Source organism: Diadema antillarum, unplaced genomic scaffold, assembly GCF_040938485.1.
Source record: "Diadema antillarum isolate AM-2024a unplaced genomic scaffold, OU_Dant_1.0 seq00000329_RagTag, whole genome shotgun sequence".
Lineage (NCBI taxonomy): Eukaryota > Metazoa > Echinodermata > Echinoidea > Diadematoida > Diadematidae > Diadema > Diadema antillarum.
In genome coordinates this window covers 1,280,607-1,307,843 of record NW_027271346.1, presented here as the reverse complement: position 1 = coordinate 1,307,843, position 27,237 = coordinate 1,280,607, and the positions used below count along the sequence as shown (strand labels likewise).

Sequence of the window (27,237 nt, the reverse complement as noted above, 5' to 3'; positions counted from 1 at the left end):
AGCGGATACATGAGTGAAGTCAAAGAGGCTAAATTTGAGCTACATGTACGGTCAGCATTGTGTGTCAGCTGAACGTCAACACATCTCTCGTGGCCAATGCATTGACTGCATCGAGTGACGCAACTGAAAAGTCCCTATTGTCTATTGTGTCTCTGTCAGTGATAGGAGCTCAAAGAAAGTGGTCAAAATCCCCATTAACTGACAATTCACATATCCAATGCATTTTACTTTGCCTGTGCTGAGCAACATTCAGTATACATGTATTGAATACTGCTAATGTCCAAAGTAATGCTGAAAAACTGAATTGTCAAAAGGTGGTTTTATCTGGCTCCTCTGCTTGAAGAGCGAGTGATACTTCTTCTGGCCATGATGTCGTATACAAGTGTGACATGAGATCCATGCTGTGAGTGTTTCCTAACAGAAAGTATTTTATAACACAGAAAGGATGTTTTGTGTTCATTGTGATTTGATGTATGAACAGAACAGCAAATAACTGTGTTGCCTTTATCAACATCATTTTAAGAGCTCATCTGTTGACAGGATGAATTCATGGGTCATTTTTTGAACCATTTCTCTAGACTTCCATTGATCTAAGCCGGCTACAGGAGAAATGGTGGAAAGTGAAGTTTTTTAAAAACTAATATGCTCTCAAACTATCCAATTTTACATTTAAAAAAAATATTGATGTGATTATAAGATGTCTCTATACTCTGCAACATTTTTTGTCCAATCAGTGATAGACATGCATCTCCAGGAGAAGAAAGATATTGCTGAGATTATGAAAGACAAAGTCTGCTGGAAAGAGCTTATCCGTGGGTCTCAGGAGTTCTTCCTGACTTGATTGGTTGATTGAATGATAGGACTCATCAATATACTCATTTGAGACACATGGAATTCCAGCTCCAAAATCACCCATTTGTGTTTAAATGGGCAATTTAGAGGGAAAGAAGCATTATGCCTGATTGTCAATGAAATGAGCTCAACAGTCATTGCAGTAAGTACAGACAAATCAGCTGTTTAGTGGCAGTTAACAACTCACTACATGTGTGTAATGTAACATTTCTTCCTTGGCACTATAATTAGTGGATTTGAGGATGTATTTGAGATTTTTGTCAGTGAAATGGTTTGTCTTTGCAGAGATAATGTCAAAATTTCCACATGTATAAATGACAAGCCAAGTTTAATGATAGAATGCAATTAACTCTTTGTGTGCCTTATTGTGAGCTCCCTGTGTGCCACATTATTCTGAGACCGCGATGAATGAGCACTGTTGGAAAACAGTCTGTTTTTCAAAGCCATGTAACTACAAATGTATTTATAGAAGCGTTTTAGCTAGAAATGCAGTACAGCAAAATTGTAGAGAAAATTGCAAGCGCTGCTGTGATGTAGATTTCATGACAAAGCTATATGGCGATGACGCTTTCAATGTACTGTGGCATATTAGGATTTATCAATCCATTTGTGCACGGTTGTGTGTTTTAGTCAAATATGCAAAGTTGGCAAACCTTGACTGAGCTGGACATGCAAATGTAGCACACAAAGAGTTCAGGATAAGTGAACCAAATTCACTTCCAATATGTGGATATTAACCTGCTGTCTACCAGGCCGTAGTGGCTCCTGTATCAAGTCTGCTTGGATTTTGGAATCTCATATGGGAAGGATTAATCAAATGCATTGCATGTATGGCTGCATATATCCATTAATGGATATCATGCTCTGTACTCCTGTAACTGTGGAGTGCTTCATTTAAACCAAAACTTTGAGAGTAAGGTACCTGTGGTTTATGTTACATGGCTCAGTAAATACAATTTCTATGCATCATTTTGATGGTAAATACATCATTTTATCTGTGATTCTGTATTTCATGGCAATCAATCAAAATGAGCAACTGAATATTATGGGTTTGTGAAAATGTGCATCATATTTTTTTTCTCCTTGTATTCCCAATTTGACTATCCACCACTTACTGTATACTCCATATATTTAGTGACTCTAATTTTGTATAAATTGCCCGACAATATTGCAAGTGGTTAAATTCCCACATCAATTCATGCAGTATGCGCGTCAGTACTTAGGCCTACTAAACTGTATTTTCATGCGCCTTGTTCATGTACTGTGTACCAGTACATGGATGTATACATGTCACATTTATTTTGGAATCAGAGTGAATATATACTTGCTACCTTAGTGGCTAGCACCCCACTTGCAAAATTTGGGGAATCAAAAAAAAAAATAAAAATGAAACCCCCCAAACTAGAAAAGCACTCTGAGAGCGCAGACCTCCACCAAGCAGCTAATTTCCACCAATAATCCTGTTCTTCCAGAGATCAGTGATTTCCACCCATAGATGATTTCTACCCATAGAAGTAAGTAGAAGAAGTAGGCCTACATACTGCATGTTAAAAATCATCCAAATTCCCAAATATCGAATGCTTTTGTTATGTCATCAACCCTCAGCTGTGCGGCCTGCCTCGCAGTAGAGCATGCACTTTAATGCGCATATGAAAACCTCAAAAATACGCAGCTCGAACTCCCAAGGTAGGGTCAAGTTCATTGACCGTACCTACCAAAATAGCGAAAATCCTTCATAAAATCCATAAAAGTTTCCGGATTACTGCCAAAATTTAATCATCTGTTCCATGTGTCATTCTCAACCTTTCTTGCAAGTTTCATCCGAATCCGTTCTCAACTTTTTGAGTTATTTTGCACACGGTCAAACAAACAAATGGTATTGAAAACATAACCTCCTCCCTTGGCGGAGGTAAATATATGGCATATACAGTAGTCAGATGTTCTGATACAATCATCTTTGACACGAGGTAGTATGGAAATTTTCAGCATATTAGCATATTGGAGAAGGTGAATGATAATTATGATGCAATATCATTTCAAGATGAAATGAATGGCAGACTTAATAGCTGATCTTGCCACAGAGACCAAATACAGGAGAAAATCAAAAGGATTTAAAGAGGTCAGCCTGGCCAGAATAGCCAAGTCAAGACAATCAGAAGCTTGTGTTCACACACAGAAACCATGACAAATCAATAGTGTTGCAACTCAAAACTTGTTTACTGGTATATACTCTTGCCAAGTGGTCAATGTACACATATCTATTATATGGTACTGCATGGGCAATTAATAGTCACAGCAATATAAACATATATCAAAGTTATATACTGTATAAGAATACGCATTGTGAAGAATCCTTGCCATCACTAATTTGAATGATCTATACTGTGAATGTTATTGTAATTCCTACTCCATTTCTGTGTGCTCGCTTTTAAGTGAGAAAATAAGTACATGTATATTCAATTATGACTAATATTTTATCTCTTTATTGTGAACTATGCATTCCCTATATATTGATATAGAATTTATGTAGGTATGACATACATTATGTGTGCTAATTAAGGTTGATGTGTGCTAGTCAAGGTTTAAAGTGTGGGTATATATATTAATTTCAAACCGACTACATGAAGAAAAGTCAGGAGTATAGCAATCTGAGTACAAACTCATCATCTCAGACACCTGCAAAGAATGCTTTACTGCAAAGAGAGAGAGAGAGAAAAAAAAATCCAAACAAACCATATTCTGAATTGTCTTGTCAATGACAGATTTTTTTTTTTCCCTGCCAAACATAAAAATTGGGATATGTTAACTCAGAAATTGTGATTGTTTGTCCCTGACTAAAACATTGTCAGGTAAACTCTCAGATGGCACCATCACTCATCTGGTTATGTTAGGATCAATTTACTGCCTGGATATAAATTCTTGTAAGAAGAAAATAGTCCTGATGTTAGACTAGTGAATTTATGGTCTTGCAAGCAATTAAATATATATATGTTCAGCATACTGTTCTTACTCGCTTGCTCTTTATCTGAAATGCTAACCTTGCAGCTTTTTTTTTACCTATGTTGAAGTACAAATTGCAGCTCTTCTTAAATATTACTAGTTCTTTAGAGTAAACTTGCCAAAACACCAGCGTCGGACCGATGTGTTACTGGTGTTGGAATGAAATGTTTTAGAGTCGTTCTTGTCAGCTGCTCCCATGATATGAAATGGTGGTTGATTCTAAGTTTTTGCCCAACTAGGTAAGCTACTACATTGTACAGTATGCAGTCATACCATTCAAAGTGTGAATCGTCCTTGTTGATATGATTATGCCTTCATGGATGGAATGTACACGTATGTTCATTTTATGCATGTTTATCAACCACCTTGATATTTTTCCTATTTCTGGAAATTTCATTTCACATTTATCACACATAAGTGTATAGTGACATGGATGTTTTGTTTTTATCAACTTTTCCTCTTTCAAAAACATATGAAAACCTGATACAATTGAGATCAGGGTAAAAAGACTGCCATCTGTGGACTGTGATCAGCTATTATGCATGTTTAACAGTTTTGGTGCCAAATCCACAGAGTTCATAAAGACATTTGATAAAATTTTTGACAGTTTCAAGTTAGATTCATGAACTTTACAATTCTGTATGTTTCACTTTAGAGTTTCCAACATACCTGGTGGTTACTTTGGAAATATCAGAGACTGACTAAATGCACCAAAAGTGAACCAAGTCCATGTAGCACTGATTTTTTTTTTTCCAAAAAAAGGGGAAAAAAACCTTTTTGATATAATGGAGGGATTCAATGAAGGAGAAACATGTCATCACTTGATCTGCTGCCTATGTACTACTTATCTAAGAAAAATGCCTTGATTTTTACTCTGTGTGTGTGTGATAAAGTGCTACCATCCATGTATGTACAACTGTACTACTATTCTCAGCTTTATACCTTATTTTATCTATCATCTGCTTTTCAGTGTGAATTTCCCATTGCTCCAAATATGCATATATCAAGTAATAAATAGCTATGAGTAATAACAACAAACAACTTTTGATGTTTTATTCTTCGTGATCAAAAAGCAGTGACATTTGTCATTTTCAAAGTGAAGAGAAATTCAGTAATTTGATGATGATGATGATGATGATGATGATGATGATGATGTTAATCCACAGCATCTGTATAGTGCCATATATCCGTTTTAGAAACAGTACATGTACAGGGGGATATGAATATCATACATGTATTAAAATACTAGTAGTATACAGCTCTTTCACATACACTTCTGATTCTGTTTTTACGAACGCTAAACTTCAATCAACAAGAGTTCGACAATTTGAGATAATTCTGATGGTATTTATTTACACATACATGTTCAAAGTTATTTTACCAAAAGAGGTGTCACTTTTGCAATTAATTTTCCACAGGCATCAATCGTTCTACAATTGAGAACATAAATATATTTCACACTTACTGGATTCACATCCACATAGCATGCATGGGTCCATGTTTGCCAAGCCACTTGTGAGATTTGTGTTACTGTAAAAGCTGTTATTTTCGTGTACAGATATTTTTGCGAATGAGGAGGTCACTGACATTTTAGCGAGATGTTATTTTTGCAATTTGACACAGAGGATACAACACACATTTATACACCCAGCATTCACACCCAGCAACCAAGATCACTGCACTCTATGGCGCATGAAGTTTGTCGACAAGATGTTAAAGGCATAATTTACCATTTGCAGATGAAACAAAAAACCAAGCATTAGTGCTTCAAAATAGTTCTAAAATGCGAGTTAGGAATAGAAACAACCAATGTAAAAATCTGAACCACTATAATCGATGTTAAGTATTGTTAAATACAAAATGTGAATAATAGTTATAATAAAAATGTTTCCAGACTATATCGTCTACAATTATGGTTTTCTGAGAAAAATAGTGATATCTTCTTATATTTAAGGCTTTATTGCAAAAATTTTATAAGGTAGGATGTTTTGTGATATAACTGACCCTACACATACGTATCAAAAGTGATATCTTGAACATTTTTGTAAATCACTGATCCCAAAGGTAAACAGACCTTTACGGGCCAAGGATGCATGTAATATTAGACATACTAGCATGTGCATACCCAGCCAGCCATGATCATGGTTCCGCCAAACTTTGAAGGTGCCAAATCTATTTGTACCTCGTAATGAGCACTGTGATGTTTTTGTGCCACAATCAAGATCAAATGGCGATACTTAAGCGTGCTGCTGAATTCACAGCCCAACAGTGATTCGTGAACTTTGCAAAAATCAAATCCTCGCAAAAACCAGAGCTTTTACAGAGTATAAATGAATAAATTCATGCTTGTGAAAATTGTACTTTAGAGTAGTGTCCTGCAGGCAGGGAAACACACTGTGGCATAATGACAGATAAACACAAGACACAGGGTTATTGACTCTTTTCAAACATCTGGTTGCCAAGGAATCACATGAGTGGGATAAATTCAGAAACTGGTCTGTAGTTATTACTGCTCTTCAAAGCACAAGTTTCATGAAAGGCTTACCAAAAAAAAAAAAATGTTTTATTCAAAGACAATGATCAATGTTGCAACTTATTGTACACTTAACTCCACATAGTCCCACATGCTACAGTTTGGTCTTGGTTATACAGACAAGACTTCATTTTAACACAGTCAATGGAAATAACATTGTATCATTTGACACTTCATAATTGGTCAAACTTACAACTCTGTTCATTTAATACAGTCCTTTGTTCCACAACAGAAGTGGTGGAATACCACACAACAAGTTTGCATGCATCCTTTGGGTCTCAATGTGGCATCCTTACAAAATCATTGTAATACACTTCAGTTGCACTCATCTTTAAGTTTTGATGATGTACATCAAAATGGAACACAACAGTTTATGAAAATTGTAACTGTAGCAAACTCAAACTGTACAAAAGAAATGTGAAAAGAGGAACACCCCCCCCCCCCTGAAAATAACTGACTTTACAATGAGGTTCCTACTCTGCATCTCTGGCAAAATTGAACAAAAAATGTCACAAAGCAAATATCTTAATTTCTACAAAGTTGATCAAACATGAGTGATCTTGTCTCTCGTGTTTACAATTCTGTCTTGCAACATTTCTTGTAAGCAAGGGAATGAGAACTGTTTTGTGATTTGTTTAGTACTAAATTTCAGCTTAGTACCATCACAATGAATCCTATAGGTACAAACAAACAATTTCTTTAATTGATCTAAAGTAAATCTCAGTAATAATGATACTGACAGTAATGAGAAATCATAATCGCCATGGCAACAACAACACTGGTAGGATAAAAAGCTGGGGATTAGAAACATCTTGATGGGTCAAAACATGTCACTTTGGCATTATAAATTGTAGATATCATCTTGCTAACATATCTGTAACTATCAGAAAAAAAAAATCCCCAAGATGACAGACATACATTGAACACTTCACTTGGCCCCCTCGGGTCCCCCAAGGGGAGCATGGTGCCCTGTTGAACACATTGAGATCTTAACCCCCTGGCATGATACCTGTCAAGTTTGGTGAATATTCATCAATGGGTTTTCAATGATTATGAACATGTACAATTTACATCACCATTTAGACCCATCCTACCCCCACTCCCTTGGGTCCCGAGAGGGAGGGGGGGGGGGGGGGGGGGGGGGGCAGCCCTGATTCTGCCATGAACAAACTTGAAACTATAGTCATTAACATACTAACTCATAGTATTAGCTTAGCTCTATCACTTCTGGTTCTAGAGAAGAAGATTTTTTAAGATTCCTTAATTTTGGGGGGTTTTGGCCCCTCTGGGGACCCCCAGGTGAGATAAGGTGCCCACTTCAACAAATTGAGATCCTATCCCCCTAGAGATGCTACCTGCCAAGTTTGGTGAAAATTCATAATGGGGTTTTCAAGAAAAAGATGACAATTTACAATTTAGGCCCCAATTTAGCCCACCTGGGCCCCCCCAGGTGGGGCATGGTGCCCATTTGATGGGAATGAGATTCTATCCCCCTAGGGATGCTACCTGCCAAGTTTGGTGAAAATTCATCATGGTATTTTCAAGAAAAAGATGAAAATGTACAATTTGGGCCCCATTAGGACCCCTCCCCACCCCCCTGCCCTGGGTCCCAAAGGGGGCATCCCTGATTCCGCAATGAACAAACTTGAAAATATAGTCATCAATGTACTAACTCATAGTATTAACTTAGCTCTATCACTTCTGGTTCTAGAGAAGATTTTTTAAGATTCCTTAATTTTAGGGGGATTTGGGCCCCTCTGGGGGTTCCCCAGGTGGGGTACGGTGCCCACTTGAACAAATTGAGATCCTATCCCCCTAGGCATGCTACCTGCCAAGTTAGGCAAAAATCGGTCAAGGGGTTCTCAAGAAGATGAAAATGTAAAAAGTTTACGCACGCCAGACGCCGGATGAAGAGCGATCGCAATAGCTCACTTGAGCCTTTGGCTCAGGTGAGCTAAAAATGCCGTTTTCAGTTGTCTAGCTAGTATTGACTTGACCATGTCATTCATGTTCATTAAAGCATGATTTAAAAAAAATGGGGCTAATATCAAAACGACCAAGGGAAAACTTTAGAGTGTTTCCTAAATAATTTTCGAAGTGACTTTAAATTGTTTCTTATGGAAGAACAAATATGTTAAGACAACCAATATTCTTACCCGATGGCATGATATTATAAACTAGGTCCTACAATTATATCATCATATATATCATACAACAAATACATAAATGAGTCATATCCTACCCTAGGGATCATGTACTAGCAACAACTGTGATTTCAGTACGGTGACTATATGCAGTACAATCATGTGATGTAAAATATTTCAATCCTTTTATACAAGCCCACATGCACACATTTCATTCAATGAAATAAAATATTCCCCTTTTAAAACCAAATTCATTAGTATTGGAGTATGTCCATTACATACATATACATTCATTGCTTGGCATGCACGTTATGGCTGTAACAGTTTATCTGCCAATGTGGGCAAACATGACATTGCATGCCCAATAATGCCCACCCGCAATGCAAAGATTGGCAAAACAATAACAAAATCAGGATGAAAGCCAGGACAGTACAGGGGGGCATTTCATGAAGCATTTCGTCCGACAACTTTGTCGGCACAATTGCTCTCAGCCAATCAGATGCAAGGATTTCAGTAGCTTTTAAGAGTTTGTCAGACGAAATATCCGACAAAATGCTTCATGAAATGCCCCCCAGGTTGACATCAGCCACACTCCACTGGCCCCAGGTCTTACTCTTTGGAAGTGCAATATAGATGGGTTTAATATCATGAAGCCATTTGCGGCATATACTGCACTACACAACTGACTCTCTACTTTTCACAGTGCAATTGGTATCTCAAAGTTAAAGAGAACTTGAAAAAGCTATCAATGTACTCACACAGGTCTTGGAAGGGGAGATCATCTGGCAAAGTAGATATATATCATCCTCATTTCCTATCAGATTGGCATCTACTTAGAATCGAAGGTTTCAGGCTTTCTTGCACTCAACAATTACTCTTTTAAGTCTGCTTGCAATGTAGTCATTACATGCAAGACATGTGACTCTGTCCTGCCCAAGAGACCCAGTGTTTCAGTGGGGTTGTCTTGCACAGTACTCGGTGGCTTCAATACGGACAGTTGAGCTATGGTACCTGTTTTAATGAGCGTATACTAGCAAAAGATAATGATTAGGATAAAATTAAACGAAAAATATAATACAAATCTCTATGTTGTCATATGGAGATGACAGACACCATCACGACATGAGAGCAGAATTCTTTCATCAAGAAGACGAATGATTGTATTCCATTTCAAATGTCCATGCCATGTCTTTACAGTCTATTGAAGGATTTTTCTGGTAGAATGCGGCAACCTTCCCTTCATATTAGGCTGCAGTAGTTGCTGCATCCTCCCTGGTGCATCTGACCCTGTTCTCTGACCCTTAACCCCTGCCTGCTGTGGTCATTCTCCCACAGTCCTGGAGTCTGGATGATCTGGTCGTGAGAGCAAAACAAAAGATCAGTTATCATCCATGGTACATGTCAGAGGAGTATAATTTGATAACTGTTTCCTGCTTTTAAACCAATCACCATGACTTTGTAATCCTTTCAAAATTGAAGGTCTGTATTCTAAACAAGGAGGTGTGATAGCAAACTTGTAGCTCAATTCCAATCAGTAGATGGTAAAAAGACAATTAGCACACTTTTGTACTGAAATCCATAAATGCACTTCACTCCAATATTTTGAAATTCAAAACTTGATATCATAGCTGCAGAAGAATTTCACCAGGATATGGTGGTTGAAATACCAGTTCTCATGCCAAATCTAATACAGAAATCTACCAAACTCACATACAAAACATTAATAATCACAGACCATGTGGGGAAGACACCCAGTTTGTAATAAAAGAGGACCACAGTAAACTAGGAGGATCCATGTAGGAACAAGACTAGGGATGGGGGTCACATACCTTTGGACTATCTGATTTTCTTAATTACTGACCTTGTGACAATCAGAAAATTGGTGGCTGTCCTCAGACTGCATATAAATGATGATATCTCAACCTCAGAGGTCAAGAATGTCACAGGAAAATTTATGCTTTGGGTGTGATTTGAAAAGCTACTATATTAAGTCCCATGGTATTTTAAATTGATCTGTTATGTTGCAATGGCTAATCTTCTGCATGCCTCATGGTTTTTAGCTTCTATGCCACCACCTAAAAACTTTGTTTGATTTATGACAAGCTCTTATCTTCAAATGTTTTTGTGGAACTTTTTCAATACATTGGGAAAAATACACATATACGTAAAACAATTCAGAATTTCAAGAGACTACAATCAGAAATTGTTCTTTCTACAATATAGAAACATGAAAAAAAAAATGGCTATCCACTCTGCTTTGTAAATCTTGCCACATGAACCAATGTAAAAAAGTTTCATTGCACAACTCTCCAGATTATCTGGCTTCCTCTCAGGATATACTGCCCTATGAAACTTCCTGACATGAAATAAACAAGAGAAAGAGAGGGAGAAAGAGAGAGAGAGAGAGAGAGAGAGAGAGCACAGGGAGAAAGGGAGAGAAAGAGAAAGAGAAAGTGAGAGTGAGCATGCTCTGAAAGAGCTACAAATTTCCCTAATTTAAACTTACCATCTCCCATATTTGGCAATTGTTTTGCACACTATTATCTTTCATTCATGACACTGCACTCAATGTTATCAATTCTCCTGACGGAATGAAGATAATCAAAAGACATAGTATGCAATGTTCTGTTTTTCTTTCCGCACTTGGCTGAAACTTGCTGATACCTGTATGACTCATGTGTTCATTGACTGTTATCAAAATCTCAGATGGCCTTCTGTAAATGATGCTTTAGCTGTACACATAAGTGCAGTATGACCAACTAATGGCCCACATACGCATACATCCTATACAGTAGTGAGTGTAGTACAAACTACACACACTATATTCCTTTTGAGTGATGACGGGTGATTACATACAATCAAGTAAACACATTTCCCAATTGTTATTTTTACCCCTTAAGTACAATGATCATTACAGTAATGATTGAACCAAAGGGAAAGAATCACTCTTTTTTAAAGTTATGAATCCTTCCTTTACAGGGTAGTATGAGTGATGTATTTTACCTTTTCCACAAGTTCTTCAAAAGCACACTGCACCCCATCTCTTGTCTTGGCGCTAGCCTCAATGAACAGACAGGAGTGTTTCCGTGCAAACTTCAGTCCCTGCTCCCTCGACACCTCTCGCTTCTCCTAAAGGGCAAAGCATTGTGGGTAAATCAAAATAGCACAGCCCCATGGGATGGATTTTATATTTCAAGTCAATCTAACTGAGAACTTTAGCATCAGTGGGCTTCACATGGCAAGTATCAAAAAGCATGCCCACGTGATAAACGTACTGCTTTAATGACAAAAAATTATAAAAAACAGCCACGTCAAGTCACATTAAACTCACAAAGGTGATCTAAATATAGACTATGGTTTAGATTTAGTCCATGGACTAAAATTGGCGTGAAATAGGCATTGCTTTGACTTGCGTGTATCAACGCACAATTGTTGTTGGACATCTGTTGGCATACACATTCTGCCACACGCATTTATGCAGAAGAAGTTAGCAGAAACCATGGTCTAGATTTAAACCACCTTTGTGAATTCGGGCCTTGATGTCTGTAATTTCCCACAATACTGTTCTTGTAATGTCCATGGAAGCAAACTGATTGTTTCTGACTCCTAAAGGTGTTAGGAGAGGGAGTGGTCAGAGAAAAATGTCTAGAGACAGATTAACCCGTTGAGGACGAGTCCCCGAGTATACTCGGACAGGTGTCTATGGGAAATGCATGTTGTAGCAAAGTCAGTCCGTCCTCAACGGGTTAAGCGATGGTGATGAATGTGTGGTTTAGATAGATCCATTACATCTCTCACTCTGGTCTCATTCTGGCCCCACTGAACACAAATAAGGAGAGCCATTACAATTTGGCCTTGGTAAAGTTAAGACCAGCCTGCTAGCAAAAAGCATGTTAATATTGTAACAACAGTCCAAAAATACCCGGTAAAGAAATTTGTCCAAATTTGTGCAAAGTAGTCCAAAAACATGTTTTACTCATTACTTTCAATGTTTTAAAGAGATCTATAAAAGTTGGTTGCATCACTGATCTGGAATACAATGCTAGATGAGCACAATCTGTGACATAACAAGCATCAGTTGTAATCATTATACTAAAGACCTCAACTCACACACTTTAGGTATTGGGTTTTTCCTAGTGTCTTATAGAAACACCATGCATTCCCCTTTGTCAGGGTGATGCCAAATAGTGACAGGATTTCTTCTCTTACCATGTCAATCTTGTTGCCAACAAGCATCTTGATGATGTCAGCTTTGGTGGAATATGTGTCAAGCTCATTCAGCCATTGCCCCAACCGGTCAAAGGTCATCTGGTTGCTGACATCATAAACTAATAAGGAAAACAAACAATGAAACATACAATACAGATTTATGATTTTCAGAACAAAATATCACAAGTTCAAGTAGGCCTATATCTATCCCTGGAATCCACAACACAACCCCTTATCTCTGTCATCATGACTACCATGCTTTTCAGAACAAAATATTACAAGTTGAAGTATATCTAAACTTTGAAATATCTACAAACAATTTTAATATCAACAACAATACATCCCCTTACATCTGTCATCATGATTACCAACCCGTGTATGAAAGGTGTTCATGACACTTTGTGCTGGTGACCCTCAGGGAGTTAGATACAGTAAGAATGCTTGCAAAAACTGCACTGATATGGAAATAACCCCTGCGTATTGCACCCTATGACTCCTTATCTCAATGCTTTTTCCACACCCTTTATGATCAAATGCACAATGTTTATGTGAATGTCATCTGCAAATTTTGTTTTACCAGGCCTTTTCTCTTATGCCTCTCTACATTTAAAAGTTCTGCAGATATTCCAGCATGCCACGGTTAGGAGACAACAGGCCATGACTGGATGTCATCTACAAACAGGAATGGTAAATAGAGACCTTAGGTATCTAAACACCACAGATGGAATACAGTAGTTAACCGTAAGAATAGAAACTTGACAAACTTGCCTTCAAGCAACACAAAACTTGCCTTCATTGTATGAATTTGCCCCGTCTTGCAACTGCTCTCTTAAATTCACTCACTTTGACTTGTCTATTCTTGTTGATTCCACCTATTACATGAAACACTGTGTAATCATATGCTAATCCTTCACTTATGACTGTCTTAAGGTCTGAAGTCACACACACAAAAATGACACTCACCCAATATCACACCTTGAGCTCCTCTGTAGTAGCTAGGTGTCAGAGTTCTAAACCTTTCTTGACCCGCAGTGTCCTGGATGGAAGAAAAGAGGAAAGCATAGTACTTTCATTTGACCATTACACATTGCATGCCATGTGATCACAAGATACAATGACAGCATTTGGCAATGAATAGCAACCATAGGCATAATAAAAAAAGGGATATTTTACATCTTTTCTTGAAATTTTGTGATGGCAGGACATTAACATTTTTATGCAAATAATGACTCAAACTTAAAAATTATGTCATGCTTTTTCAATCTTGAAGTTAAATCAGTATCAGAATTGGCAAAGGTATCTGTATACATTTGAATAATGTTTGTGCACTAGTGGGTTCCCAATGAAGTTGAGGATGAATGTATAAAAGTATCAGAATGCATTCTACACAAGGCAAGTGTGGCTTGATATTACATTCTATTTTTTTTTCTAGTAAAGTGCTCCCTAACATCCCTCCCCCTTCAGTAAAAAGAGGGAAACATTGCATTATCATACATATGATGTGTCTGCTTACCCATATTGCAAGCTTTGCCTTATTTCCATCAACAGTAAGGGTCTTGACTTTGAAATCCACACCTGTTGGGAAAAATAATATTCGAAAAATGTCACTCACAGCACTCCCTATGATCCTATGTACAAATCAGAAAAGATTTTTTTTTCTTTTTTTTTGCTGTTGTTGTAGATAGACGGAATTATTAAATGGTGATGGTGGTGATACATTTTGTGATTGAGTTTTGGGTTGGAGTTTGTGGACACTGATTTTACATCATCCCCTCAGGGACTAAAGTGGTCCACTTCTCTCAGATGTCTAGACACACAATTTTTTTTCTAATTTGGTGTCAAAAGTTACTGTATATTTATAGCTGCACATACATTCATCACCAATATGACATTGAAATTAAAAACTAGCAAAATGATGACCAGGAGCTATCTGTCTGGTAGTGAAAAAAATAATGATATATGCTGCTTCAATTTATGTCTTTTTCTTAGCTTATAGATGCTTCGTTTTGTTTCACATACTTTATCTCCAATAAGAATGTAATTACAATGAAACATTTGAATACACATGACACACAAACACAAAAATCAAAGCAGCAATGTAATAAAAAAAAAAATACAGTGAAACAATAATATCTAATTGTAATATTGTATGTGGTACACTAAGTGGGGTAGTCTCAGAAAGGAATTCTGGTATTGATTTTAGAAAATGCTCCAAGAATTGAAGTTTCACACAAGATGACTGTCCATCATCAGTAGAGACCAACAAAAAAAAAAAAAAAAAAATTGCTCAGCACAATGCACCACAAACCACTAACAGTCTTATCATCTCAACATGTACGTGCAAACCTTTTATATATTTCATACTCAAAAGAGAAAACACACACACACACACACACACACACACACACACAGAGTTCTGGCAAATTTTTTACTGCACTTCATACCACAAGATGTTAATTCCTACATTCAATCATATTAAAAACTGAATGATTAGCCATTGTGACAATTTATGAATACTGCATTTGAAGTTGTTATGATTTAGAATCCTATATATGCTAGTACATATTTGGAGATTTTGTCTGCTTTTTCAGTTTCATTCAAAAACCAAAATTTATGCAGCAAAATTATGGACATTGCTACTGAGAGCCATCATACCATATGGTGACCCATTTTTCTCCTCTCATCAAGAAACTTGTACTGTACATCTACACAAATATAGAAAATAATTAAACTCAGAAGTGCATACATTCTGTAATCCACATAAGAAGTATGCTACAACTGTAGGTCCCCTACAGGTACCTAGTCATCTTACCTATTGTAGCTGCCTGTTCTGGATCAAATGTGTCATCTGTAAATCTAAGCAGCAAACTGCAAAACAACCAAAACAAACAAACCAGTTCATGACAATAGTGAACATTTTCAATAGCATGGAGAGTCCTAGAAATCAATAGAAAACTAGAAATGTCGCTACGGTGACTGGTATGCCTCCGCCATAATGCATGGTTCTCCTAATAGGTCTATAGTACCATGTCTTGACAATGTGTGATGACAGTTTCACACAACTGGCAAAATATTAAAATGACAGGTTTGCCACAAATGTGCTGAATGTTCACTTTCCTAGAACTACACTGTAGGTTCAATTGGATGAATGATTAAAACGTCAGAGTGCAGGTATTTGGGGGAACTGATGATTTTTACTTGACTTTTTACCCTTTTATAAGTTTATGCATTGAGTAATTTTCAAGGTATTGAGAAAAAGTATAATTTCAGTATCAAATGGTAAAATAGTATTATCTAAACCTGGCCTTTGACCTTTGACCTCACAGTTCCAAAGAGAATCACTGTTAGGTAGAACATGCATAAATATGTAATTTTCATGATAATACCTTGAGTTACTTTTGAGATATGGAGGAAAAAGTGCAATTTAGCACTTTCACTTGACCTTTGGCCTTTTGACCTTTGACCTTTTGGCAAGAAACTTCCCACAGAATATATATTGGGTAATACATGCATACATCAAGTTAAAAAAATATCCTTCAGGCATTGCATAAATATAAGTAGTGATATTTTAAGGAGTTGACCTTGACCTTCGACCCCCTGACCTTTGACCCATGACCCCAACTTCCCTAGATAATCACTGCCCATCGGTACATGCATATATACTAAGTTCCATTAAGATACCTTGAACCATTTGCGAGATATGGAGAAAAAACATGAAATTTCAACCTTTTTTTCACAAAATAACTTGTGACCTTTGACCTTTGACCCCGTGACCCTAAAATCCAAACAAAGTATTATCCCCCCAGGATATACCCTCATACCAAGTTTGATGCAAAACCACCTCACGGTTCTTGAGATATCGACAAAAACAAAACGGGACGGACGTACGGACGTACGGACTTACGGACGGACATGCGGACGGACGTACGAACGGACGTACGACCCGAAAACATAATGCCTCCGGCCACTTCGTTGGTGGAGGCATAAAAACAACCCCAGAACATCCACATGGTTTTGTAGTTTGTTGATCAAGTCATCCAGTAAAAAAATCTGTAAAACATGATATACTCGCGGCATGAATTTTTCGTGAATTGGAGCTGACAGCCCTTTTTGCGGCATGAAATTTTCGCGAACTGCCACTGGCATTCAATTGATGCATATAGTGTGGAAAAGAACTTTTGCGTGCATTATAATTTCGCGAATCTTCGCACTCGCGAAATTCACGAAATTAAAATGCACGCGAACATTCTTTGTTTTACAGTATGTCTTGAGTGCAAGAGAAATGTGAAGTTCCATGTAGTTTATTTCCTTTCCATATTTTACAGTTTAATCATTTATATGCTAATCCACTGTTGCAACAGTGCAAGAACAGAGGACAATGGTGACTCCTACACTGTATGTTAATGTGTTGCAGTCAAAATTTTGTTCGAGATTGATGCAGCATGTATCTTTGCAAAAGCAACATAGAGCCTGGGAAAAAAATTATTTTGCTATTATCTACTGTATACACCATATATTTCGCGAGTCTAAATTTTTGTGAATCGGGAATTCCCAACGATTTCGCGAGTGGTTAAATATCGTGATCGTAGAGTCCTGTACTGAACGGAAAATGTACATGCGTATGTCACATCCACATCGGGATCAATATTTTCGCGTGTCTTTAATTTTGCGAATAGCACCCGACTCGCGATATAAAAACACGAAATAAAAACCTCGCGAAATATTCGGCGTATACAGTATTTATCTACTTATTTGTATTTTTTTTGGGGGGGGGGGATTTAAATGCCAGAAGAATTCATCTCTGTCCCTTGTCTTGCCGGTGATGCCCGCAATCATATGCTGATTACTAAATCTGCAGTGCACTATTTGTCGTTCAGGTAAAATTTGTGTTTCCTTCACTTTGAATTATTTGCTGGTTACATTTTTTGCCCCTTCTCTCTCTCCTGTTTTACTCTTTTTCTTCTCTATGGTTTGGTTGATAACTTTCTATTTACTCTTGACACAAAAGTATCCAGAGTCAAGGCTGACACAGTGTTTTCTTGGAGGCCATTCATGTTCAAATGTTCAACTGTGCCCCCTTCATGAATTTACAGTTATGAGAAACAGAAAGAGGTAAGTTGTAAGTATGAATGGCCGCACTTTGAGGCCCCAACGCTTCCTGTGAAGGGGAATGCTTGTGGCAAGACTGGAGACGGAGGAAAGACAATGAGAATGGGGTGGAACCCATTTTAGGAAAATGAAGTTGTCTAGATTAGAATGTACAAAAACTGAGAAATTACAGTTTATGCCATCAAAATTATCATATTAGGTCGTATCAAAAGTCCAAGTGCATGATTTGCAAACTCAAATATGTGCTAACCACAAGCCTTGCACCGTATCACTACTTTATCAGGTATGGGGGACACCCCCAACCCCCCAGCCCTAACGTCATTAGTAAGAACAAGCATAGACTACTAGAGTAAAGCCACCACTTTTCGGACATTGAGCTTTTCTGCAATATTTGTTCAACTCAAATAATACAAACAAAATTATAAAGCTACAACAATGTATGTTAAATATCAAACTGCTTTTTCTCAATGTTGATTACAAATTGTTAGATACAATGTACATCATTAAATTTCACAAAATCGCAAAATATTACCACCTTGATAATCCCCCCAGAATCCGTCCGGCCTCTCCAGAATTTGTACGGGTCAATGCGCGTAAGGTCACTGAAAAATGTGTCATGCCATACATGTACCTTGTTGGCGCAAGGTTGCACCAGCGGCACCCGTTGGTGTCTGAATTCTGGTGAGTTGGCACTTGCATTCAACCCCTACGGTACATTTAGTCACTGCATTGGCATGTACGGAGATTTTGTGTGTGTGTGTGTGTGTTTTTGAGGATACCATCACACTTTGAGCTTGCAATAAGCAAAAAATCTTGCAATAGAATGGCACATTTCTCGATTTTTTGTGCTTTTTCGGCGACCCTGATTCTTAAAACGGGACTTTAATAATTTGCACGTCACACGCTTTTGAAAATTTGCACCGATTCTGTGTTTTCGACAGCAAAATTTGGGATTTTAACATCAGTTACCGTATAGTCCATGTATTTCCTATGCACTCCCAGGTTGGCGAACTAATGATAGGCACTGAATTAGTTCGCCACCCATAGTGTGCCACGATTTATTAGCGCATGTGTTATACACACACTTCAATGTAGGATGCATTGTGCATCATTGGCTATCGCGTTAGAAAAACTTTGTTAATCTGCCACCTGAAATCCATTTGAAATCAAAAACATTCTCGCATTAAAATGGTTTGTCACCTGTTATATGGTAGAATACATTTGGATTACAATTATTTGTGCTTTTATGGAGGAAAAAGGTGAAATAGTAACGTCTTCTGAGAGCGATGAAAATCCGTCGCCCCAGCTGATCTCCTATCGTGGCACGCATTACATGCGATGTGAATGTCTGGTGGCTTTAGGTAGGGGCCTAGTGGCAACTTAATGGTAACTGACGTTAGATGGAATTTTGGAGGTGACTAATTGAAGGCACTTTCCTGTTGTGAACAACAGTGCCAGTACACAGTATGTGAAATGATGTGATATGCTCGATTAGCCTGACCAGACCGCTGTGCAAAGCACAGCAGTCTGACATCTATTAGTGTTTTACGTTGTATATGACCGTCGCTTTTGACGGCAAAATCACATAAAATATGTATTTTATTTTGTTTGATTTCACCAATAGATGATTTTTACCACTCACCTACATCGTATTTTGCTGATGGTTGAGTTGAATTTGGTGTTTTGTTGGTATCCTGACATTATTGTTGAATTTTTCGGAGTAGATTGTGCGATGATTCACAAAATTAACGAACTACCACGAACGCTCATCCGGAAGTACCGTGGTAGCATTTTACGTACGCCTGTGCATTTTTTGTGTTACGTAAAGCTTGTCGTCTGCTACAACTACGTACATGTATTTCCGCGCGTGCTGCTCTCATGATTTGACCTTTGCATGGGTCACTTCCGCTCCGACAAGGTCATCACTTCCGCTCCAACAAGGTCATGAACTTTTCCGACTCGCTACGTTGTAGTATACGAGTGATTGCCATTCAAATAACACGCAGAAGATGAGGAGTGAAGAAATGGATGCTTACTTACAGACCTGATTTTAATCAGGGATTTCAGTGGGTTTTTGACGTAATTAAAAAAAAAAATCGCACACCGATTATTGAATGAATATCATTCATAGACTATGGGGATTCCTTATATTTTAGTTTTCTACAATTAATAAAGATATTCATGAAGGAAACGTACACCCACCGCTGAAAATGACGTCTACAAAGAGGGTAGACGTGCAGCCGCTGTCGCGACAGCGGCTGCGTGTAACGCACACGTTAGTTATTATGCTCGATGCGTGTGTTTTGACAATAGAATGTGCTGGTTTGTGATTAGCTAGTGATAATAAGTGTCCGGATTCTGGAGGCCCGCCTAAAAATCAAAACTGGGGGTTTTACTCTGGCTACTTTATCCTAATCAATCGGAAGTCACATGTCCCTCAATCAATTGAATCAGAATCTATCAGTATGGTAGGTGTCCAACCTACCGACCGGGTCCATAACGACCGGCCGCGCATTATAATGGCATTGCGCGTACAGAAAGAAAATGTACGCATGGGACTACGCGCAACGGTGTTCGATTATTCACTTGGCTACGCTACCGAGTAAAATGTGGCGAAAACAACTAAGTATTCCCTCTAAATTACCGAAATTTAGCAAAATCGAATAAGGTTTATCGTGTAACTAACGTTACATATATTATAACTAGGCCTACCTTTGCTGACTCGTTAGATGTAGAGTATCCTTCCGTAATAAATTTGACGATTTTGACCGCAAAATTGTCACCGCCGCTTGTACGATCGAGCACACACGTACGTTACACATACACATGACATAAACATTTTGTCGCCCGCTACGACCGTACGAGTTGATGCAGAAACGAGAAATGAATGTGAAAAAACAAACCGACTCATCTAATTTATTTCAATTACGATGAAAAGTTTCCTTATGAAAATCAATTCAAATTCATCAAACGGTCCTTCAAAAGTAATATCGAAGGATTCAAAATATATTCGGGTCAATCCACGTCAAATCATCCAGTGCTTGTCACCCGACCCCCTCCGATTTTCTTTAAAATCGCACCAAATGTTCCCCAAAGTGTCTGACGGAAAATCCCAAAATATTTTGCCCCAAGGTCAATTGGTTGCTAAGATACAGCCTCACATAGCAACCAATGCGCATTCCAAAATATTAGTTAAAAGAAAATTATGCATTTTTGATCGATTGTGGTAGCATGGATATTTATGCAAAAGTGTTCATTATCTGGAAATTGAGAGAAGTTTATAGTCTTTGCAAGAAAAAGTGACTGTGACGCGAAATTGACTTTTCGTTAACGTGCACGAGGTCACCGAAAATGGTGTTAAATGTTAATTTTGAAAATTTCAAAGCATATTTAGATGCTAATATCTTCCACATTTCATCACCTCAGGTTCTAAGATATTATGCTGTTGAAGGCTTTGACTTGCTCAGTAATTTTGAAAAAAATCAGCGGATTCGTGCTCACCGTTTTTACGGAGAGCGCCCTCAAAGTTGACAAAAATGAAAAATGTGTCAAATTCAAGGTCACGGATCACCCTTCGTCCCACCTAGGAATGGCATCAATTTTTGTGTATTGATAGACATTTACCTATATTATCTTGGGTTACCAAAGAAATTTTGCTACCGAAATGTTAAATGGTTAATTTACCCAATTAAAAATGGTTGTAAACGGCCAAATTTCCATGTAATATCACATATTGAGTTTAGAGGACATTTCAAATGTCCATGCTTTCAAGATGTAAAGCCGTAGCCCTGTGATATTTGCTGTAGGGGTAGTCTGTAATACATATTTTAGTAATATATACCACAAAACACTTTCATTACATAATAATGACCTTGAAATTTAATCCAAAATTTGATAAAAACAATAAGTCGCTCTATTTTCCTCATTGCACTGCATGTAATATGTGTTTTGAATGACTTTTCACAGAGCAATATTTCAAGAACTATGAAAGCTGACAGCCTACCATATTAAGGTTCTAAACTATTTGTGCTCTTCTTTCAGATTTAGTGTCAATTTGATCATGAATGTTATACCCATGACCTTGAAGTGCTTCTAAAAATAGCTGTAAATTTGTTAACTACAAATTACACACACAACAGGTGTTTTATGGCATAACATACTAGTGATTCTTTCACAAACACAAAAGTTTTTATGGTGTGAATGTTATAAACTGGAATTAATCTATATGTGCTTGCAAGATATGTTACAATTAATTACTTTGTTCTGACAATGACCCTCAATTTCAATCACAAAAGGGTACAGTAATATTTTGTGATTTCGTGTGCATTTCCTATGGAAAACAGTGCTTTTTGGTAAAAGTCATAGAAAATTGACCATTTTTGCTATCTATCACTTTGATTGATTAATTCTATTCAAATTATGGTAGAAAAAGTGGACTGTGACAATTTCCAATGAAAAAAAATGCTGTAGAAAATAAAAGAACAAAGAAATACATAACAAATTTACCAAAAACAAGAAAATATATAGGAATGGAAATGATTTTTGAATTGTCATAAGTTACAGAACAAATCCCTCCAAAAAAGAAGACTCTCAGTGCTTTTAATGTGCTTTTCACAGGCTAGAATAAGAATCTTGTGTTGGGCACAATGTCCATATATATTATGTACTTACAGTCTAAATACAGGTCTTTATGGGCAGGAATAGACATTTCTCCTGATTTTGAAGGTCATAAATTCAGGGTCATTGTCAGAACAAAGTAATTAATCGGACATATCTTGCAAGAACCTATAGTTATTCCAGTATATAACATTTACACCATAAAAACTTTTGTGCTTGCGAAAGAATCACTAGTATGTTATGCCATAAAACACCTGTTGTGTGTGTAATTTGTAGTTAACAAATTTACAGCTATTTTTAGAAGCACTTCAAGGTCAAGGGTATAACATTCATGATCAAATTGACACTAAATCAGAAAGAAGAGCACAAATATTTTAGAACCATAATATGGCAGGCTGTCAGCTTTCATAATTCTTGAAATATTGCTCTGTGAAAAGTCATTCAAAACACATATTACATGCAGTGCAATGAGGAAAATAGAGCGACTTATTGTTTTTATCAAATTTTGGATTAAATTTCAAGGTCATTATTATGTAATGAAAGTGTTTTGTGGTATATATTACTAAAATATGTATTACAGACTACCCCTACAGCAAATATCACAGGGCTACGGCTTTTCATCTTGAAAGCATGGACATTTGAAATGTCCTCTAAACCCAATATGTGATATTACATGGAAATTTGGCCATTTACGACCATTTTCAGTGGGGTAAATTTACCATTTAACATTTCGGTAGCAAAATTTCTTTGGTAACCCAAGATAATATAGGTAAATGTCTATCAATACACAAAAATTGATGCCATTCCTAGGTGGGACGAAAGGTGATCCGTGACCTTGAATTTGACACATTTTTCATTTTTGTCAACTTTGAGGGCGCTCTCCGTAAAAACGGTGAGCACGAATCCGCTGATTTTTTTCAAAATTACTGAGCAAGTCAAAGCCTTCAACAGCATAATATCTTAGAACCTGAGGTGATGAAATATGGAAGATATTAGCCTCTAAATATGCATTGAAATTTTCAAAATTAACATTTAACACCATTTTCGGTGACCTCGTGCACGTTAACGAAAAATCAATTTCGCGTCACAGTCACTTTTTCTTGCAAAGACTATAAACTTCTCTCAATTTCCAGATAATGAACACTTTTGCATAAATATCCATGCTACCACAATCGATCAAAAATGCATAATTTTCTTTTAACTAATATTTTGGAATGCGCATTGGTTGCTATGTGAGGCTGTATCTTAGCAACCAATTGACCTTGGGGCAAAATATTTTGGGATTTTCCGTCAGACACTTTGGGGAACATTTGGTGCGATTTTAAAGAAAATCGGAGGGGTCGGGTGACAACTTTTCTGAAAATTGGATGATTTGACGTGGATTGACCCATTCAAATATTATTGGGAAAAAAATGACGGCTAGAAAAAAACAGCGGCCTGTCGAAAAAACGCATTTAAGTGCCCTTTATACGTATTCTCAGGGTGGTCGGTGGAAATGAACAGGGCAACTGAGTGCGGAAAAAATGACACCCCACGCGTTCGAAGCCGCCATTTAAGAGCGCGTACCTCAGATCGCATTTTCAGTGCGCGCTTGTGAATCCGGAGTATTTTCTCCACACGTGAGTAAAATTTCAGGCCAATTGTGAGATTTTTCACGTTTCTATTGATAGAAAAACGTTAGGTGTCCGGTATTATGGACACCCAACCATACTAGATATTGTAACTTTGCTAATTTGTGAATGTCAGAATGATGACTCTACGTCCCACTACTAGCTGACTATAGACTAGACTAGATGCTATAAATGTCGGACTATTTACCGATATCTATTTATATTATGAGCTGAGGTAATGTTAGATTATGGTACTGATCGGAAATTCAAAATATATTTTAATTGTTTATCGTGTTTATTGAAAGATTTAAGTAACGTTAGGATTTAAATTACCCACCTAGATTTCCCAACTCCACTTTCACCAATGATGAGAATTTTTAGAGTTGTCAATACATCGTCTTCGTCCATGGTTTCTTTCCAATCCTGAATTTCGAGAGGAAGGTCGTCAGTAGCTAGCTCCCGGCTGGAAAAAAATCACTCGTCCGTTGCCGAAATTAGTGATTAAAATACTCGTATGATTACGCAATCTGATCTGAGGCCGACTAGCTCCGTCGTAAAACTTGATCCGAAGGGACGTTTATGACATCGACACACTGCATACACGTAGCTAACTGGGCACAGCGTATTATACCTACATGGTACAGTGTACGTTAGGATCTGTGAGCTGTGAATCACTTCACCCACCAGCAACCTCCGCACTGTGCGTTCGTACATGTACGTTTCCGAAATTGCGACTGAATAAACGTAAACACTTCAGAGGAAATTCTCTTGTGAGCCATAGCTCAGGGCACACGCACACACGTTCACACATATGGTGTGAAGCTGCTTTAGATGATGAGGTTATGATGTTAGGTGGTGGTGGGGGTGATGATGATGATGATGGGAATCACGAGGATGAGGATGAGGATGATGAAGGTGATGATGATGATGATGATGATGATAAAGGTGACGATTAAATAGGCCCTATGCACTTATTGCAATTGTTATTACCTTATCATCATCATTGGTTGGTTGATACTGTTATCTTTTCTGTCTAAACCTGCATGGTTATAAAAACAGTAGGGCCTACTTTATTCTAAAAACAGTAAAAGCAGTACTGTAAAACATGATATATTCGCGACATGAATTTTTCGCGAATTGGAGCATGAAATTTTTGCGAACTGCCACTGGCATTCAATGCACAGTGTAGACAGGAACGTTAGTGTGCATTTTAATTTTGCGAATCTTGGCGCTCGTGAAATTCGCGAAATTAAAATGCATGCAAACATTCCTCGTTTTACAGTAATTTATCAGGGCTGCCAACACTGGAAACTAGTTGAGAGTGAGACTCCCATAGGCCAATGCTATAATTTAGGAGTCTCAAAATGAGTGAGATCAATAGAAATGTATGCAAATGAAATAAAGTTTTAGAGTGAGAAAGGACCAAAATGAGTGAGAGCTGGCAGCCCTGCTCACGATATTCTAAAAGCAGTACCATAGGTCCTACATGTATAGAGGAGGGAGAAGGTTTAGGGATCAGAGGGGGATGTCCAGACAGCCTTCTACATAGGCACCTACTGAACACTATTTTATGATCATTTAGATTTTTATTTATTTATTTTTTTAAATTGATAAATGCTGTCTATGATTAGTAAAAATAAAAATAATAATAATAATAAAGATAATTTACTTTCCAACTGACACAGACATATGGATGCCACTGATTTAGGGACCTTGTCTATGTGACAGAATTGGGAAGTGAAGTATATAAATCAAATTTAAAAAAAAAAGAAGAATCTTTAAAAAAAAAAAAGAAGAACCTTGTCTATAGATCAAATTTCAAATACCGGTAAGTCTATATTAATATGCAAAACTCGGTAGGAAGTCATAGAACTGGGGCCACCCATGTGACCCATGGGGGGCTGGGAGCAGCAGCCCCCTCCCCTTTTTTTGGCTCATAAAAAAAAAAGAAGAAAAAGAAAAAAAAAAAAGGGGTGGTGCTATGACCAGGGAGGTGGAATTTATTCCACCGCACCTCCCTGTTATGACCTAGACTCCTGGCCGAGGCTCCCGTCCGAAAAACGTTCGCTGCCCCTGTAGAATATTGCATTATGGTTTGTGACGTGCGCGGTAAGGTCAAGGCGCTCCCCTCTCATTCCTCCTCCCTCCGCCCTTCCCCCATTTCCACCCCCTACGTGATCAATGGGAATGAAGGACCCTGGGGCTATGGACCCTCAGACAGTCATTTTTTTTTCATTTATTCTTTTTTTTTTTGTATTTCCTGCAAATGGGGGGGGGGGGGTGGTGGAATGCAGTGTGCTATCCCCATCGATTCCGCTGCTGTGCCCATCGTTTAACAGTCTATCATCATTGATTCTGAGCTAGGTATTGCCTCTCGATCTCCTCTCATAGCTCAAACTAGCTCAAATAAAAGAGCTTTTCCCCAGTCACTGGTGGGGAGGAGAAAAATCTCTTTGAACTACCAGTAGCTGCTGCACAGAGCACACTCTAATAACGACCTCCTCTAACGTATAGTGAAAAAAGAAACATTAACGCTCTGCCAATTTGACACTCTATAAAGATCCATGCCTTGTAAAAGTTATTAGATTAAATGAGATAATCATAATGTGAAATTAAATCATGTAAATAGACTTCAATTTTGCTAGCTCATATTTTGATCAATAATAAGATTAAATCAAAATACTTAAAAAATGTTTTGAACAAAGTCGCATCCAAATTCTTGAACCATCGATGCCCGCTAAAGTTTGATTGATTGTCGTCAACCAACCGACTGAACAAATAGTAAGTCAGCTGGTGAGTTCTTTCAAGTATTTTGAGGATAAGCTAATGCCAGTTACATTGTTCAGTCATAAAGTAAATTTACAGTGTTTGTTTGAAAGAGGATGATGAAGATGTATAAAGTCGGTGTAATTTGATAACTAGCAATTTGAGCACTGTTTGATTAATACAGTCCCGTACGTGCGTAATTGTGTAATGCCATCGGCATCGCCCATGGCCATGTATGGTAGCCCTATTACATATCGACCACCGTCTTTTAAGCCGACCGCGTATTTATTGGCGCAGTAACGCTTAGTACGCACTTCACTGCGCGCAAAGCACATAAAAATGGATTGGCTTTGAATGTTGATGAGGATGGTGTGGGAAAACGCGATGTTCATTAATG

General features: G+C 37.7%; 1 protein-coding gene across 1 annotated transcript; it reads right to left on the bottom strand.

The window, feature by feature from the left end:
- Positions 1–7,531: 7,531 nt before the first annotated feature.
- LOC139730711 (ras-related protein Rab-18-B-like) lies at positions 7,532–24,546 on the bottom strand. The gene is made up of 7 exons (XM_071641578.1): positions 24,412–24,546; positions 15,551–15,606; positions 14,252–14,313; positions 13,702–13,774; positions 12,739–12,857; positions 11,533–11,658; positions 7,532–9,882 (listed from the first exon to the last, which is right to left on the bottom strand). The coding sequence occupies exons 1-7, from the start codon at positions 24,480–24,482 to the stop codon at positions 9,769–9,771; spliced, it is 621 nt and encodes a 206-aa protein (XP_071497679.1). The 5' UTR covers positions 24,483–24,546; the 3' UTR covers positions 7,532–9,768.
- Positions 24,547–27,237: the final 2,691 nt, after the last annotated feature.